Genomic DNA, 17948 nt, shown 5'->3' on the forward strand with positions numbered 1-17948 from the left:
TATCCATAGTAGACTACTACTCAGGAATGAAATGCATTGAACTGTTGATATTCAACATGGATGAATTTCAAGATAATTTTGTTGAATTAAAAAAAGTCATACATAAAAGGGTGGGTACGGTATGATTCAATTTATACAAAACTCAAGAAAAGACAAAACTATCATTACAGAAATCAGATCAGCAGTTACCTGGGGGCAAGAGGTAGTGGGGAGAGGACTGACTGAGAACTGACAAGAGAACCTTCTGGTTGGTAGAACTATTTTATATCTTGAGTGTGGTGGTGGTGGTTAGAGGTGGCGTATGGTTGTCAAAACTCCTCTATTAATACACTTAAAAGGTGTGCATTTTATGGTGGGTAACTATACTTCAATAAAGTTGATTTTAAAAACAAAAATTTATTGGCCTAAAATTATGATATTTGCTTATAATTATTGCTGAAATAATTATAATATTTGCTTATAAATCATAATTTTAAATATATATTCTAATACCCTTACTTTTCATTCCTAATGTTATTTATTCCTTCCATCTTTTTCACTCTTAATACTTTCCTTCTTAATACTTAATCTTTTCCCCTACTTAATATGTAATACTCCCTCTTTATACATCCCTCTTAAAAAGTTTATTTTATTGATCTTTAAAAAAACAAGTTTTAATTGAAGTATAGTCAGTTACAATATGTCAATTTCTGGTGGGCAGCATAATGTCCCAGTCATGTGTATGTGTGTGTATATATATATATTCAATTTCATATTCCTTTTCATTAAAGTTTATTACAAAGTTTGGGTTTTATTGATGAACTTTACAGTTTTCCTTTTCCTTTCCATTTCTGCTTGAAGTTTATGGACTCTCTCTTTCTACTTATTTCAGGCTATTTTGTGGTTCTTTTTCTCATTTCTTGAATAAACAGCTTCATTCAAGTATTTTAAATTTCTATTTACTATCTTTCTAGGAAAATAAGATATTTTTCAATTTTCTGCTTTAGTTGGATTGATCAGCATTTTTTCTTACTTTTTCTTCCACTGGTTTCAAGTTATGCATTCTACTTAGCTTCATTCAGTGGCTACTCATATTTTTAACATACTTGTTTTAAAACATATTTTTATAACAACTCATACAGTTAATAGGTATCTATAGCCACTCTTCCCAAATAGACAAGAAGCTTAGAAAAGTATTATTTCTTCTCACTTAGTATCCCAACCTACCCCTCCACTACCCCACTTCCATCTCCCATGCTGATACCAATCTGGGATTTTAGTTCCAGATTGCTTTTCTGTACCAATGTTGAGATAGTAAGGACAGACAGTAAATTAAACACAGATTTCTAAAGCATACAACCTGATGAGGTTTAACATATGTGTACAGCTGTGAAACCATCACTGCTATCAAGATAATGAACGTAAGCCATCCCCAAAAGGTTCTTCACCACCCTCTTAGGCTGCTTGGAGTTGTCTTACAGTTCACTGATGCTCTGTTCATTTTTTCCTTCAGCCTTTGTCCTCTGTGTTTCATTTTGCAGTTTCTATTGCCATTTCTTCATGTTTACTAATCTTTTCTTCTGAAATGTCTAATTTGCTACTAATCCCATCCAGTGGTGTGTGTGTGTATCAGATCATTTAGTTTTCATCTCTAGAATTTGATTTAAGTCTTTTTTATATCATCCATATTTCTACTTAACATGATCTGCTTGTCCTTTACCTTCTTTGACATAGAATGTAGTTATAATGTGGAATATAGTTAAATAACTACTCAATGTCGTTGTCTACTCATTCCATCACCTGTGTCATTTCTGGGTCTGTTTCTACTGGCTGATTTTTCTCCTTGTTACGGGTTGTATTTTGTCCAGCTTCTTTGTAAGCCTGGTAACACTTGATTGGATGCAAGCTGTAAATTTTACCCTGTTGAATGCTGCATATTTTTGTATTCTTATAAATAGTTTTGTGTTTTCTGTTATGTTATTTGGAAACAATCTGAGTCTAGTTTTTTCTCCTTTTGAGGTTTGCTTTTATGTTTTGTTATTTAGAATCAGAGCAACCTTTAGGACTGATTTTCTCCACTGGTATAACATCCTTCTGAGTACTCTGCCTGACAACCCATGAATTTGGAGGTTTTTCCACTTTGGCTAACGGAAACACAGACTATTTCTAGCCTTGTGTGAATTTCAAGGATTGTTCCTTCTAATCCTTTCAGGTTGTTCTTTCCCTGGCACTGTGTAGTTTCCTCCCACACATGCAGTGAGCAGTATTCAGCAGGAGCTCTAAGGGAGATCCTCAGCAGATTTTCAGAGCTCTTCCTTTGGGCTGCTCTCTCTTTTCTGGTTCTTCACCCTATTTGTTTCTGTTCTTTCAGGGATTACTCACCTCTGCTCCCTGATATCCACTGTCTGAAAACATTGATTCATATATTTTGGCCAGTTTTTTAGTTAATTCAGGCTGTTGGATAAATTCATCTCCTATTACTCCATCTTGGCTGAGATTACTTTATCTTGTGTTAAAAACTTAAAATAATATTTGCATTTAACTACTCAATGTTTATGTAGGTGATCAGAGGCAAACATCTCTGAGGAGGTGCCACTTAAAATGAGAAAGGATGCAAAGGTATGGAGCTAGTCATGTGAAGAGTTGAAAGAAGAGCATTCCAGACAAAGGAACAGCACATGATGAGGCCTCAACACAATAAAGAGCTTGGTGAATCCTCAGAACAGAGGGAAGACTGGTTGGTGTTGCTGAAGTATATGCAGTCAGGTGGAGAATGGTGCATGCTGAGGATGCAGTGATCTGCAGGGATCTGGGCATGGCAGTGTCAGGGATCAAGTATTACTCTAAGGATGTGGGTGATCATGTAAGGGTTTTTGAAAAGTGTCATTATATGGTTTACAATTTAAGATCACTTTTTTCACCAACTTTTTTGCATTCTTTTTTATTGAAGTATCGTCAGTTTACAATGTTGTGTTGATTTGTTGTGCACAGCATAATGTTTCAGTCATACAAATACATACATATATTCATTTTCATATTCTTTTTCATTATAGGTTACTACAAGATGTTGAATATAGATCCCTGTGCTATACAGTATAAACTTGTTTATCTGTTTTATGTATACTAGTTAGTATCTGCAAATTTCAAACTCCCAATTTATCCCTTCCTACTCCCATTACCCCCAGTAACCATAAGTTTGTTCTGTATGTCTGTGAGTCTGTTTCTATTTTGTGAATATGTTTATTTGTGTCTTTTTTTAGATTCCACATATAAGCAATATCATATGGTATTTTTCTTTCTCTTTTTGGCTTACTTCAGTTAGAATGACAATCTCCAGTTCCATCCATGTTGCTGCAAATGGTATTATTTTATTCTTTTTCATGGCTGAGTAGTATTCCATTGTATGTATATATCACATTTTCTTTAGCCAATCATCTGTCGATGGACATTTGGATTGTTTCCATGTCTTGACTATTGTAAATAGTGCTGCTGTGAACATTGGGGTACGTGTGTCTTTTCAAATTATATTTTTCTCTGGATATATGCCCAAGAGTGGGATTGCTGGATCATATGGTAAATCCTACATAAACAGAACAATGTTTCCAACTTTCCAACCACATTAATCTTCCTATTCAGAAATTCTAGACGGTGGCAAGTTTTGATTGGGGTGTGCATGGCAGAGGGCAGGGGAGGGGTCAAGACTTCAGTCATGGACATGTTCATTTTGAAATGCCTATTATACATTCAAGGGGAGATGTCAAGCAGGCAATTGGCTATCTAAGTCTGGAGTTCTGGGCTAGAGCTAGAACTTGGAAGTAAGCCACATAGAGCTGGTATTTAAATTTATGGAATTGGATGAGATTGCCTAGGGTGAGAGTGAAGAGGAAAAAAAGGATCCAAGATGGAGTCCTGAAGAACACCAGAATTTAGAAGTCAGTTAGAAAAAGAAAACTGAGTAAAGGTAAGCAAGAAGGAATGTCCAGAGAAGCAGGGAGAAAACCAGGGAAATTAAGAGAAGAGTTTCCAAGAGGAAGTGCTTCATTCATTCAATAAATATTAAGAGGCTACTGGGCGGGGTGGGGGGGATAGCTCAGTGGTAGAGTGCATGCAAAGCATGGGTTCAATCCCCAGTACCTCCACTAAAAAAAGGGATGATGGTGATGATGATAATAATAATAATAATAATGGGTCTATTCAATGCTGGGCTCTATTTTAGGCACAATAATAAGATTAAAAAAAAGCTTATAATGAGGAAGGCAGGCAATAAAGAAATAAACAACTATGTATATAATAAGATGTCTGAACATTTCATTGGACAGTAAGTCCAATGAAGAAAAATAATTCAGGATAAGAGAATGGGGACTGATGGAAGGTGTAGTTTTAGGGTGGTCAGAAATGGCCCTATTTGAGGAAAGGAAGTTTAAGCAAACAGTTTAAGGAAGTGAGGAAGCAAACCATGAAGGTGTCGGGCAAAGAGCATCCCAGGCGAAGGGAACAGCAAGTGCAAAGATTCCAATGTTGGTATCTGTCAGGGATATTTGAGGAACAGCAAAGAAAGTCTGTAGCTGTGAATTGAGCAAGGGGGAGAGCAGAGAGGATACTGGAGAGGGAGCTTGGGCCAAATCACATAGGGCTTACAAGGCCACTGTAAGGATTTTGGATTTCAATCTAAATGGGTGAGAAGCCACTGGAAATTTGGGTGGCTTCTACTTTTTTTTTTTTTTTTTAATATTAAGTATGAGGTGTGATTTTCAGCAGAGTGTTATGAAACCACCCAAGGAGACACAGCATTTTAATGTTGTGAAAATGTTTTTTCTCATGCTATTTTTCTCCTGATGCTACCTTAAGTTAAGCCCCTGACAGTATAGTTAGAATGCATCCTCCAACCTGTGCTAATAGTGATAATTGCTAACATTCATTGAAAGCTACTGTGTCAGACTTTGTGCTAAACACAGCATAAGGGTTATCTCTCTTCTTCATAACAACCCTTATGACATAGACTCTATGATCCTCCCCATTTTGCAGAATGGGAAACTGAGGCTCAGAGCAGTAAAATGACTTCCTCAGGGTGCACATTCCCCATGAGTGGCTCTGGCCTCTGAGATCCCTGCTTCTTTACACTAGTAGTCCAAGCTGTTCATTAGAGATGCTCAAGGATGTTTACTACCCAGTGCTCTGCAGAAAGAAAAGGGAATTCCCAAGTTCCCCACCCTCTCTAGATAGTGCCTGAATGCACACCACGTTCTTGAGTAACTCAACCTGAAGTCCAGTTGAGTCCTCCTGCTTGCTCAGACTATCCCCATGCAAACTTTGTTAGGTCACGTGGATTCTACTTCTTGTGTCTCCCTGTAATGTCCCTCTCACATCTGTCTGCTTCAAATTCCTGCCACCCCATAGCTCAGTCTTGGTGCATGTCCCTTCTTGGGTTCTTGTAACGAGTTCCCCCATGGAAGAGGCCTCTGCCTGTTGTCTCTCTTTCCACCAATACATCCTACACCCTGTGACCACCATAACTTGGCGGAAATACACATGTGATCTTGTTCTTCTGCTTAGACACCCTATGGGTGCTCCACTGCCGGCAGCATTAAGCCCAGACCTGGTAGCCTGGCTCCCCTTGGTCTGACCTCAGCCTACCTTCCCAGCCTCCTTGCTGACTCATACTCCTGGCAGCAGGCCCCGCTCTCACCTTGGCCCGCTGCTTGTGCATCTGCACTGCCTCCTGCTCCACTTCTGCTGTTAGAAATTCTGCCCAGATCGTGTTTAAGACTTAGCTCAGGGGTCACCTTTTCATGAAGACATCTCTCTCCAGCACTCCCGATGGGTAACTGACCCCTCCCCCTTTGTTCTCCCACCATCCCTGGTGCATGTCCTAATATAGGCCCTGTCACCCTATCAGATTTAAAGGCTATATCTGTCTCTCCCTCACCCCAACACACACACACACACACACACACACACGCACACGGCTACAACTCAACTGTAAACTGACAGAAGAGGCTGTGACTCATTCATCTTTGAAATCCTACTCACCCTGAACTTCTAAACAGCAGAGTGTCTAAAATATAGTAGGTGCTCAATGAATGCATGTGGAATAAATGAATGAATTCAGGGAAGAAGATGAGGAAAAGGGAAGAAGGCCCTGAAACGGTTTGTAATTAATTAGACAAAAAATACAGATTGATCTCTGTGCATAGGGCCCCCACTCAGAACTGGAGTAGGGGTACAGAATTAGCAATTCTATGAGAAAGCCTCGCCCCACGACTCCAACACGAAGGTCAAAGCTGCTGTGCTTTAACACAAGCTTTCAAGGGCCCACAAATGACCCTTCTGTTGTTTGAGCGGCTTCCTTTCACGATGCTCAGTGTTTTGGCTCTGTTGTTCCAGCTCCCTTACCTGCCAGTTTTCTGGGGGTGAGGTCTTTGGGTGACATACTTATTCTGGCTAACTTCCCTTCTTTGGGCTTCATCTTTGACCTGTGCCAGTGGAAAAGGCCTCTAGGACAATGCTTCTGGCTTAATCACCAAGACCTAGCACGCAAAGCCTTGATAAAATACAGCAAGACAGACTTCCTTCTTCCTTCCCACTTTGGGCTACAAGATGCTGCCTGACCACTAGAATTTGCTCTGCTGCTCATCTAGGGGGCTGTTGATGCTGTTCTGGTTTCCAAGGGATGCTAACACTGAAACAGAACAGAAACAAAAGCAAAAACTGGAGACACAGCAGCCTTACTTCATCTTTGGCTCTGTAACTCACAAAGAAATTATAGGTTTAACTGTCAGTCAGTAAGGGCTCCCAGGGCTTTAACTGCTCATAATTAACTTGATTAACAGCTCACAATTGAGACAGGATGAGAGCAGGTGTACATTTGGGGGCTTTGTAACTGGCTAAAGATACAGGCTTGACAAAACACCTGTCACCCCTTCTTGCTGACTCTTTCCTTCCTCCAGGGATGTCCCAGAGATTAAGTTGTGGCCCAGCTGTATCTTTTGTCCAGCAACTGTTTCTACACTGTAGAAACACTAGAGCATACAGAAATCTGAAGAAGAAAATAACAACCGAATGACCATCCTACCCAAATTAACCAGTTACTCTTTTGTTTTTTCCATTGTCTCCTATTTAAATGCATTTTCCATATTTGAGACCATGCTCTACATATAATTTGATGTCCTGCTCCTTTTTTCTGCACCTCATCCTTGGATGGACCTGTGGGGAAAGCGTTGTTGGAGCCCTAACTCAGGTGGAGGCTGCCCACTGTTGGCAGGAGCCTGGCTTCGGAATGCGACCAGCAGACATCACCTAATCCTGCACCCCGCACCACCGCAGCTTGATTTGAAGCCTGAGACAGCAGGCTCTTGAGTTAAATCTGCTTCAAGTACGTTGAATTTTCAGCACATTCTCCCGATCTTTTACTTATTATATACTTACCATGGTTCTTGGCAGTATAGCTTAAAAAAATGTTTTTTGGCATCACGCACTTTATATTTGCATTTCCTTTCTTTAAAGCATTTTCTTAATGAAACAATTTATTTTTCAATAGGAAAGGGCTTGAAAATGTTTCCAGTTTTGAGTACAAGGTGCCTCGAGTCACCAGTATTTATTTATTTATTTATTTACTTATTTATTTATTTTTAGTTTCTCACTTTAGATTTCTTTTTGTATTGAAATATAGTTGATTTACAATGTTTTGGGTGTACAGTAAAGTGTTTCAGTTATATATATATATATCTCCACATATATATTTTTTCAGATTCTTTTCCATGTAGGTTATTATAAGATATTGAATATAGTTCCCTATGCTCTACAGTAGATTAGATTTTTTTTAAAAATCATAATTCATTGAAGGTGGTTTTGAAGATATAGGGGATGGAGAAGATAACAACCTGAAAAGGTAGTACAAGGGAAGGAAAGATGAGCAAAACCTCGATAAGAAGCATGGAATCTGTTTTAAAATCACATCTCATAGATTCCTCCTGGAAGTTGAGATCAGAGAGGAGAAGGAGAAATGGGATATTATCTGTGTGCTTTAAAAAGACCTACGTTCAGCAGAATTCATGTGCATGCATGCCTATGTGCCTGCAATGAAATCATGTTTTAGAGAGGATTCAGCTGCATTATATTTATAACTCTGTGGTTGCTACCAGCTACCAGCATGTCTCCTTGCGGTGGTTCACTTCTCTTTTCTCCATGTCCTAATTCTGTTCTAAAGGGTACAGCTTTGGCGGAGCAGCCTGTTAGTCCCCACTTTCTCCCCATCATACACAATTCCAGCGGTGGCTTCCTGGGAGTCCTGATCTGGTCCCACACAGTCCTACACGCTGCCATCTCTGTTTGCAGGAGGAAGTTTGAAGTGTCGGGGACCCAGCCCCTTCTCTTGGCGGTGAAAAATTCATCTCTATAGGGGTTCTGTCCTATTTGGCCAGGATAATGGACAACTGGAGCTTAACCGGATCTGAATCGCAAGCATCAATTCGACAACTTCCCGGGAAAAGAAAAAAGTGATTAGGTAGTGCTTCTTAAACATGAGCGAGCTTCAGAAGCACTTGAGTAAGGCAGTTAAAATGCAGATTTCCAAGCCCCACCAGGAGCTTCTGATCTTATAGGGTTTTTTTGTAGAGCAGGTAATCTGCATTTAAGCAAAGACTTTGATGTGATTCTGATGCCAGAAGTTCAAAAACCACACTTGGAAGAGCACCAGGGTTCTGGGGTCATATCCTGCTACCACCACCAACACAGCAAACTAACACCACTGTCCCACTCTCCTCCTTCCTCCATTCTTTAGGCTGCATGTTTTGAATCATTAGGTGTACCCTTGAAGTTTCTCTTCATCCTCCATCACCTTGGTAATAACATGTGCGTTGGGGAGGGGCATACACGTGATTTGGCCCAACTTAGTATCTCCTTAGGGATGGCCCAGGCCCCACCCACTCAGGAAGATGCTGACCAACTGCACTTCTCTTGCTAGAAGATAGTCACGTGGAGTGCTCCACAGAAAACAAATTCCTGGGGTGATGGACAAGACCCTTGCGTTCTGTGATTCACTCTGGCACAAGCTCTTCCCCAAGTGCCCTGACTCCTTGCCTACGTACAGAGGCACAAACTCCAGGCACACATTCAAAGCTCATTTCTGTGGGCTTTCACTCTCTACTTTCCGTGTATATCCAGGTTCCCTTTGCTCAGTCCAGCTCCCATTCCCAATTTCTTAGCTCTCACATCAAGTTTTGCATAAGACAGCATCATTATGTATGTTTAGATATTAAACACTATTCAAACTCTCATGCAGTGTGCCTGTGCCTATACACACACGTATGGTAAATGTGTGCAAATAATTTGTAGACAATGCAATGCATCATCCTATCAACTCTCTGGCCTAGATGTTCCTTTAATAGTGCAAAGGGGATGTGCTTTGGAGTCAAAAAAAAAACCTCGATTCAAATCCTCCGTCTGCCACTTACTAGCCACCTGGTCTTAGAGAAGTTAAATTCTCTGGACCTGAGTTTGCTCATTAGGATTAAATGAGAAAGCTTGTAAAACATCTAGGGCTGTGTGTGCAGACCCTAGTAGGAAACCTACAAATGTCAGGTACCTCTTTTATTTCTATTGTCTATTTTTATTCATTTATGCATGTACGTATATATTTACTTTTGTATATGAAGGAAAATAATCCTCCAGATCTCTCTCACAAAGCATATTAGTCAGTGTTCTTAACTGCAAGCATCAGAAATCATCTCTGGCCAAAATAAGCACAGGGAATTTATGAGAGGATACTGGGTGGCTCACCGAATTGCCAGGAGGGCTGAAGAGCCAGATGTGGAAAATGGGCTGGAACCCGGAGAGGCTACACAAGGAAGAGCACAGCCAAAATCACACCTCAGAGTAGTCTGCTGGCTGGAACTCTACCACTGCCGGCCATGGACACCGGATGCCTCTGCCCCCTTAGTGGCTGAACCGATTCCCTGCTTTCTCTGCTTCCTGCATCACATCCTCCCAATTCAGAAAGCTCTGAGTGAGAGGGTCGCTGGCCATGCCCGGGACCCGGGCCTGTACTTCAGCTGCTGCGATCAGGGAGATGGTTCTAGACTTTTTGGCTTCCGCAGTTCCTTAAAATAAGTTCCTTAAAAATAAGAAGGGAATTCAGATGTCAGGCAACCATGAAAGACCACTGTCCTGAGTCAGTTCTCACCGTTTCTGATATTCCTATCTCATCCCCGTTTCATGTATACGTACACTCATTTCTAAGTGTGTGGAGTCTTTCTCTCCAGGGACTCTCCTGAAGCCTAGAACCACTCTGTTTTCGGAGGAATTTTATGCCTTTCTGCCTTGTCTCCTTTCTTTCCTCTGCCCAGAATTCCTCCTGCCCTGCCCCCGGTCCACCAACCATCCCTGAACAGCCCAAATCTTGCCTAGTCTGCAAATGCCCATTGAGATGTTACCCCTTCTTTGTTGTGGTGTTGCCCACTCCCCCCCCACCCCCTTCACTAAACTGTTCCTTCCTTCATGTTCCGAGGGCATTTTCTCCATATCTCCATTATTGCACTTGCTCTGTTTCCATGTTTAATGGTCTGACCTTCCTCCCTCTCCTTGGACCCAAGATGAGGCTTCTTAATGGCAGGAAGTCTTCTCGTCTTTGTAGCCTTGGTTGTCATGAAACACATACATTTAGAATCCTTTCCTACACAAACAAGACAAATCCTTTTTTAAAAAAATGTTAAGTAATCCGTGTGTATGAGCCCTGCAAACTGTAAAGTGTTAGACAAATGCACCAAGACCAAAAAGCGAGTAAGTGTTGGACAAATGTAAGCCATCTAATTGTTCACTTCATTCCAGTTTTACGTATTTTCTGCTAAAGAGCCGTGTGCCCTTATCCTACCTCACAACGTTTCAACGGGAGAAAGTTAGGACGCGGGATTCCCGCCTACATTTTCCAGTTCTGCGGGGGCCTCTTGGTTCCTTCCACCATCAAACAGGGAAGGGGGCGGAGCGGCGGGAATTGGGGTGGGGGTGGGGGCTTAAAGCAAAGCACACACAGTCGCCCAGCGGACTTGCTGACAAGTCATGCCAAGTCCCTACAGGTCCCCACCCTTGCAGCTCTGTCCCTCTCTCCCAGTTCAGATGGCCGCAGCCACGTGCATACCCAGACTCCCCCTCCTCGAGTCCCCAGGCGCGCTTCTGGCTCGGTCCCGAACGCTCGCTTGGCTGAGAGAAGCCGCGCAGCCCGCCGGGCACCGCCCCCGCGCCCCCTCTCCCCCGTGTACTTTGTCACTGCGCGCTGACCTCCGGGCCGCAGGGGCGCGCACGTGACCGAGAAACTTTGGAAGCCCCGGGGCGGCGGGCGGCGGGGCGAGGAGGAGGAGGCGGCGGCGGCGGCGGCCGAGCTCCCCCGCGCGGCGCGCTCTGCGGCGAGAAGGCGCTCGGCCGGCCGCGCTGCCGGGCGTGCGGGTGCGCCAGCCGGCGGGGAAGGCGCCGCCGAGCGCCGCGCGGACCTCGGGAGCCCGCGGCCGCGCGCGTGCGGCCAGCGGCGCGGCCGGCCCCCGGCCCCGCCTGCGCGGCCAGCCCGGCGGGCGGAGGCGCCCAGGGACTCCGGGGGCCCCCGCTCGCGCCCGCAGCCGCAGCTCCGCCGCCGCCTCCGCCACTCGGTTACCTAGATCCTCCCATCTCTGCCGCTTCCCACTTCCCTCACTCCTGAATCTGGATGGGAAGTTGGGCAAAATGGACCGGGTCCTGCTGGCGTGGGTTGCTCTCTTCTGGCTCACAGGTAAGAGGCATTTTCTCCCAAGCTGAATAACTTTATATGTATTCCTGTACTGGTACTGTTCTCACCCCTCCCCACCCCCAGTTCCCCCACCATCGCGTTTACAGCTGCTTAGCAGGCTGGTGGTAAGTGGGGGAGGGGGCTCTGTGTGTGTGAGTGTATGTGTGTGTGTGAGTGTGTGTGTGTGTGTGTTATAGAATGATGGGGGAGGCGGAGAGAAGCCCGATTGCAAGTGAGACGGCTCGAGATGCAGGTGTTTTGACTCAGTCGAGATATGAGATTGTTCTTTCGAATGTGCATTTCCCCTTCCACACAACGGTTCTTCCTCTGTTTTATCCTGACTTTGTAATGATGTGAGTCCTGGGAAGAGCCTGGTTGGGAAAAAATGAAAGCTCAGGAGACTCATTAAGAGAACTGGTTTTCTGGATGTTGAAGGTAGAGAACTGTCTCCTTAATATCTTCCCTGGAGAAGCCGGGAGCCCCAGGGGCATTTTCCTGTGACTCTCAGGGGTGCAGGGGAACAAGGATGAGGAAGGAGATGGGGCTGGAGGCTTGATTGGCTGTGGAGTTTCGGACCCTGCTCTCTCATTTGGTACCGTTTGCGGAGTGGTCCCATAGAGAAGAGCTTTCCTCTCCCCAATAAACAGATGGAAACACCCCCTGATAAAGATAATTTGAAGAGATATTCAGAAGGTAGGTCTTCCCTTAACATTAGAGTCACTTGCTCTGGCTGGGACCTTCGTGTTTCCCCCTCCTGTTTTGGTGAACTTTCTCCCCTCCCTCCTGAGGGCTGGAAAGGCTCCGATTCCTAGTACACCATCCCACAAGACGCTCCGCGAGGTTGAGAGATAGGAGGCCTGGCAGGGTGGGCAGTCCTGAGAGATTCACAAAGCAGTCCTCTCGGGTGGTGGTGGAGGGGTTAGGAAGAGCTAGGTAGTTTGGACTGGGTCTGAGGCAACAAGGTGGAAACCAAGTGATGGAAGAGAAGAACAAAGGAGCAGAAAGGTGGTGAGGACAGAAATAGGGCAGTGAGGGGCAGGAGAGAAAATGCAAAGTAGTACCCCGAATAAAGTTTTCTCCCCTTTGGGGGCACCAACCAGAAGATTGGGAAAAATCAAGTCAGTAGGGAAAAAGGAACTAATTTAAAATATCGAAGGCAAGTGATTGAAAGAAGATAAAATATATTTAAGCAGAAACGCAAAAACATTATTTCCCTTAGCTTCAGAATAAAATTATCAATTGCCTCAGTTTTTTTCCTCCTATTTCAAATGAAGGGCCCCTAACGCTGGCTCTTGCCCCCTGCTAGGTTTAGGTGTTTTGAGGGGGGCGCTAAGCTGAGTTAGCCTCTTCTCTTGGCTGCTCTGAGTTCATCCCTCCCACATTATTCAAATATGAATCATCTCTAATTTCAGGGCTTGGCTGATCCATGCCTCCCCACTCCCCTGGCCTCCCAGTGCCTTCCACTTCCACCCTCACTGATTCGGAACGTCCTTAATTCGCCTCTACTTCTCAGTTACCGTATTTGTGGGGAACTGTGGCCTTAAGCCTGTATCACCGCCTCCCAGAAGTCAGCCAGGCGTCTGGGTGGGGGGGGGGGTGTCCCTGAGTCAGAGGTGCTCTGCCAGACACTCTGGGGTGTACCCAAAGGAAAGCCCCCTAGGGATTTGCAGGGAGTCGGGCAGAAGAGGAACATAATAGCCCTTGCTAGATGGCTAACAGCTTTTTGTGAAATGGACTTGTATCCCTGAAAGGGACCATCTCATTCAGCCCTCTCAGTCTATGCAAATGGTGGCTCAGAGAAAGTAGTATGCACACAGCAAGTTTGTGCTGGAGCAGGGATTAGAACCCAGTTCTCCCCCAACCCCAGGCCAGTCCTGTTTGCACTGTCCGAGGCTGCCTCTCTGGGTTTTGTGTTGTGGGGGTGGGTTTTTGTTTGGAGGGGAGCTGCTGCCTTGTCTGTGCCTTCTTCCATCCACTCCTGGAGGGGTTGCTCCTCCTACCTGGGAGCCCGGCAACAGGTTTGTTATCAGGGCCATCTCAGCTGTCAGATGGCTGGGACTTCCACGCTCTGCAAGTGGGGCTGGCTCCAGAGATCCCACTGATCACCCACTGGCATTCCCTGGTCCCAATTTCCGTGTCCCCCTCATTCTACCGTGGCCGGGCCTCTCAGCCTCAGCAAAGTAGAGGCTCTAACAATGGCGGCGGGGGAGGGGGAGGTGGGGAGGAGACAGGAGCAGTCAAGGCTGAGATGGATTCACTCTCATCATTCACAGAGCAACCAGGAGAGGAAAGGTAAGACATTTTAGTCCAGCCCAATCAATGAATTCTCTCTTGAGGGGGTGGTAGAAAGGGAGGGAGGAAGGAAAGGACAGATTAAAAATGAGTCAGAGAGCCAGGGAAAAAACACATTCATTCTCCATCTCCCTCCCTTTCTCTCTCCTCCCCCTTCTCTCTTTTTCTCCCTCTCCCCTCCCCTCCCCCTCTTCTTGTTTCTCTCTTTTAATGCAGGCTGAGCAATTTCTAATCAACACTTCAGTTTCCCCCCACCCTCAGGCTCCAGCAGCTCCTTCCTCGTCTTTCATTGCAAAAATTCTGTATTGCTTTCTGCTGTATATTTAGCCTCATGATTTCTTATTGTCATTGTGATGCTGCTTCCCATAATAGATTGTGTTGTTGTTGTCGTTGTCCTTGTTGCTTTGAACAAAACAGAATGCTCACCAGCTGCTATTTTAGCAACAGGTGCCATCTAGCAGTAAGACTTGAGGAGGGTTCACTTTGTCTTTGTTCCTGAATACGGATGGCGTCTCATCCCTTCCTGGCAGCAGAGGCTGTGAGAAACGCCGCAGCGACACTCCGGGCACACACTCTGAGAGCAGGAGGGGCATTTTCCTGGAGATGGGTCTTTTGGGTCTCTCTGTGATGAAGAGTGCTTGCTCTATTAGCATTCCTTTTGGTACCCTTCTGGTTGTATCCGTTCATTTATTCATCCTTTCTACAAGCATCTAGTAAATTCCTTCTCAGTACCTATCATAATGCTTGTCTAGGAAATTCCTCTGGTTTCCAAGCATTATGATAGGTGCTGAGAATAAAGAGAGAAAAGTCATATTCCTTGCCTTCAAAGAGGTGTCAGTCTAGTCTGACTCAAAAGAGTTTTCAGGTAATTTTGATAAGGAGGTAAAACATCCTGTGATAAGAACCACAAGAGGCACAGAGGTGCTGCGAGAATGTGGACCAGGCACACCCACCCCGAACCTGGGGTAGGAGTGGAGCAGCTCTGAAACGAACTCTCGGAGGAGGTGATGGCTGAGTTAAGACATTTGTTCATGCACAGGCAGCTGCTGAGTTACTGCCACATGCAGGCATCGCACTGGGGTAAATAAGACAGCCCTGCCTTCCGGGAGCTCATAATCTGGAAGGGGAGACACCAGAGATGGAACTGTGAACACAGTTACGGAGTACCCCCTGGGGACGTGGTCACGGAGATCTGTGCTCAGTATTGTAGGTGCCTCAGAGTGCCTCCTCGCCCAGCCTGCAGCAAGAAGGGAGGCATCCAGGAATGGTTGTTACCTACTTTGGTTTGCATTCAGGTAGATGCCTGGTGACCATGTGGGGATGGGCTTGGGTATGGAGAGAGAAAGTGTGATTGGTCCTGGAGAAGGAAGAGTTGCTTTTAGGGATTCCTGACAGCTCAACTGTCATTATCTCCTTTCCTGTCCTATGTACCTTTCCACTTCCCTCCCTTGTCTGTTTTACTTTCCCTGGTGGAAGAGACCTTTTTCATACCGGAGCATCTTCTTTCAGTACTTTCTCTCAGCTTTTTCCACTCCCCACCATCCTCAGCCTGGATGCATGTCTCTGGACCAGGAGAGGGGGGTTGTTTCACTACCTCCATCACTCTTTAGATTTTAGACTCACATGATTCTACTGAGTGTCTAGTTTATACAGCCTTGGGGATTAGTCCTAGCGCAACACTGTGCTAGTTCTATGCTGCGGTCTTTGTGCAAGTACCTGGTGCTTAGCACCATGTTAGTAGTGTTAGTACCAGGACTTGGTTAGTGGAAGAACCCTGACCTGGGGGTTGAGGACTGGGTTCTAGTCCCATCTTCTCCACAAATTAACTGTATATCCATGGGATCTGAGTCTTTTAATCTGTTTTTTCTCCTTTTGACATGTAATTTTATTTTACTATTTTTACTTGAGATAAAATTGGCATATCACATTGTATTAGTTTTAGGTGTACCACATGATTCCATGTATATATTGTGAAATGATCACCACAGTAAATCCAGTTAACATCCATCATTACACAGTTACAAATTTTTTTTCATGTGATAACTTTCAACGTTTATTCTGTTAGCAACTTTCAAATATGCAGCACAGTATTATCAACTATAGCCACCACGCTGTAAATTATATCCTCAGGACTTATTCATTTTATAACTGGAAGTTAATATCCTTTGACCCTCTTCACCCATTCCCCCCACCCTCCATCTCTGGCAACCACCAGTCTGTTCTCTGTATCTATGACCTTGTTTTTTTTGTTTCTTTTTTAGGATTCCACATATTAGTGAGTTCATACAGTATTTGTCTTTCTTTGTCTTATTTCACTTAACATAATGGCCTCAAAGTCTATCCATGTTGTTGCAAATGGCAAGATTTCACTCTTTTTTTGGCTGAATAATATTCCACTGTGTGTGCATGCATATATATATGCAGTGCTTGGTGGACAGGACAGGGTCCACTGTGAACAATGAAGTGCAGTCATACTGGGGACTGTCATAGCAAGGCAAGTGCTCTGGGCCAGATGGGATGGATTCTACTCTAGTCAACATAGCCCTAGAATGTCCGTTCTAGTCTTAGATTTTTGTTGCAGGACACACCTCTTCACTCCTTTCAACTATTTTAGCCCTTATGCCAACCTTCCGTCAATCAGAAATATAAAGATAGTTATGATCTGACTGTTGTTCTTGCTTATTTGCATGCTATAATGCTTTTCTATGTGTTAAATGGCAGTTCATGTACATTACCCCTTTTGGTCCTTCTTTAAGTAAGGCTGATATTACCCACCTTTACACGAGAAGAACAAGGCTCAGAGGGACTTGTCCAAGTCTATGGCATCTTATTGGTTAAAATAGTAAGAAGTTGTGCACTGACTAATATATGACTTGGTAGTTTCAAATGCCTGAATCCAAGGGAAACGTTATTTTCTGGTTAAGGTGGGTCAAACTAGAACTCCTGATTTAAGTGAACATACATGGTGTCTACTATGGGGCATTGGGTAGTGAGGCTCCTAGCTCATAGAACTCAAGGAAATGTTGCAGGAAAAAGTGAGAAGGAATAGCATTTGGTATTTCTAATTTAATCCTGAGATCTACAGGAAAGGAGTGAATGAGGAGTGCTCCAGCGAGGCACGAGGGAGCGGCGGATGTGACCCTGTGACAGCAGATACTGCTGGCATGTTAGAGCCCATCTGGGATGAGGGGCTGGTGCCGTGTAGCCAGGAGCCCCGCAGGATGTAGCTGCGGCATACGTCTGCTTAAAATCTCGGTCTTCAAGATAGCTTCTGGCTTTCTGAAAATAAAAGAAGGCATTTTGGATGACTAGAGTTCTTTAGGGGCCAAGAAACAAGGAAGAGCTCAGAAGAACACGCTGCTTCCCTGTTCTCCTGCAGCGTCTGGAGCCCGGCGGGACGTGGTGCTCTGAATTAGGAGTAGAACCTTCACACTCAGCCGGGATCCTGCACTGTCCTTCCTCCCAGGCCTTTGACTCATCAGGAGGCAGTCGGAGGAGAGGGATTGAGCTCAAACTGACCTGGATTTGCATGCTAGCTTAATCTTTTACCTTAATTTCTTCAACTTTAAAATGAGGAAGCTAACTTCAGTTCTAGGGTTGTCGTGATAATTAAAATGAAATTATGTATAACTCCTAGCACAATATTTGGCACATAGGAAGCTGTTTTGAGCCCCAAATAGGAATATTAGTCAGCATTTTGATGCAGCAATAGGCAACCCCAAGTCTCAATAGCTCACAACACCATACATTTACTTGCTCATTTACATGAGAGCTGCAGTCAGTTGCAGGTCAGTTGTGAACTGGCTGGAATTAGTGGACTTGGCTCAGTTCCAAATGTCTTCTTATTCCAAGACCCAGGATGAAGGAGCAGCCACTATCTGGGCATGCTGTTCTCATGGCAGAAGTCTTAAGGTGGGTAGGGGCAGGG

At 44.5% G+C, this 17948-nt stretch overlaps 1 protein-coding gene and 1 long non-coding RNA gene across 5 annotated transcripts in view; one reads left to right on the forward strand and one right to left on the reverse strand.

Moving 5' to 3' along the window:
• Nucleotides 1-7755: 7755 nt before the first annotated feature.
• Nucleotides 7756-11371, reverse strand: LOC116658662. Of its 2 annotated transcripts, none has more exons than XR_004313894.1 (3): nt 11251-11371; nt 10544-10648; nt 7756-10090 (listed from the first exon to the last, which is right to left on the reverse strand). It is a non-coding gene; the product is annotated as an uncharacterized LOC116658662 (long non-coding RNA). The 2 variants fall into 2 exon arrangements; XR_004313893.1 differs by lacking the exon at nt 11251-11371 and adding an exon at nt 11111-11210.
• Nucleotides 11078-17948, forward strand: part of ILDR2 (immunoglobulin like domain containing receptor 2) — a 61049-nt gene continuing 54178 nt past the window's right edge. Inside the window, exon 1 of one of the 3 annotated variants that reach the window (XM_032463816.1) lies at nt 11078-11731. In XM_032463816.1, coding sequence (XP_032319707.1) covers nt 11686-11731 — 46 coding nt within the window. In that variant the 5' untranslated portion in view covers nt 11078-11685. The remainder of the gene's footprint in view (nt 11732-17948) is intronic. The other 2 variants (XM_014567042.2, XM_032463815.1) reach the window with 2 other exon arrangements.

The sequence above is a fragment of the Camelus ferus genome, chromosome 21 (genome assembly GCF_009834535.1).
Source record: "Camelus ferus isolate YT-003-E chromosome 21, BCGSAC_Cfer_1.0, whole genome shotgun sequence".
Classification (NCBI taxonomy): domain Eukaryota; kingdom Metazoa; phylum Chordata; class Mammalia; order Artiodactyla; family Camelidae; genus Camelus; species Camelus ferus.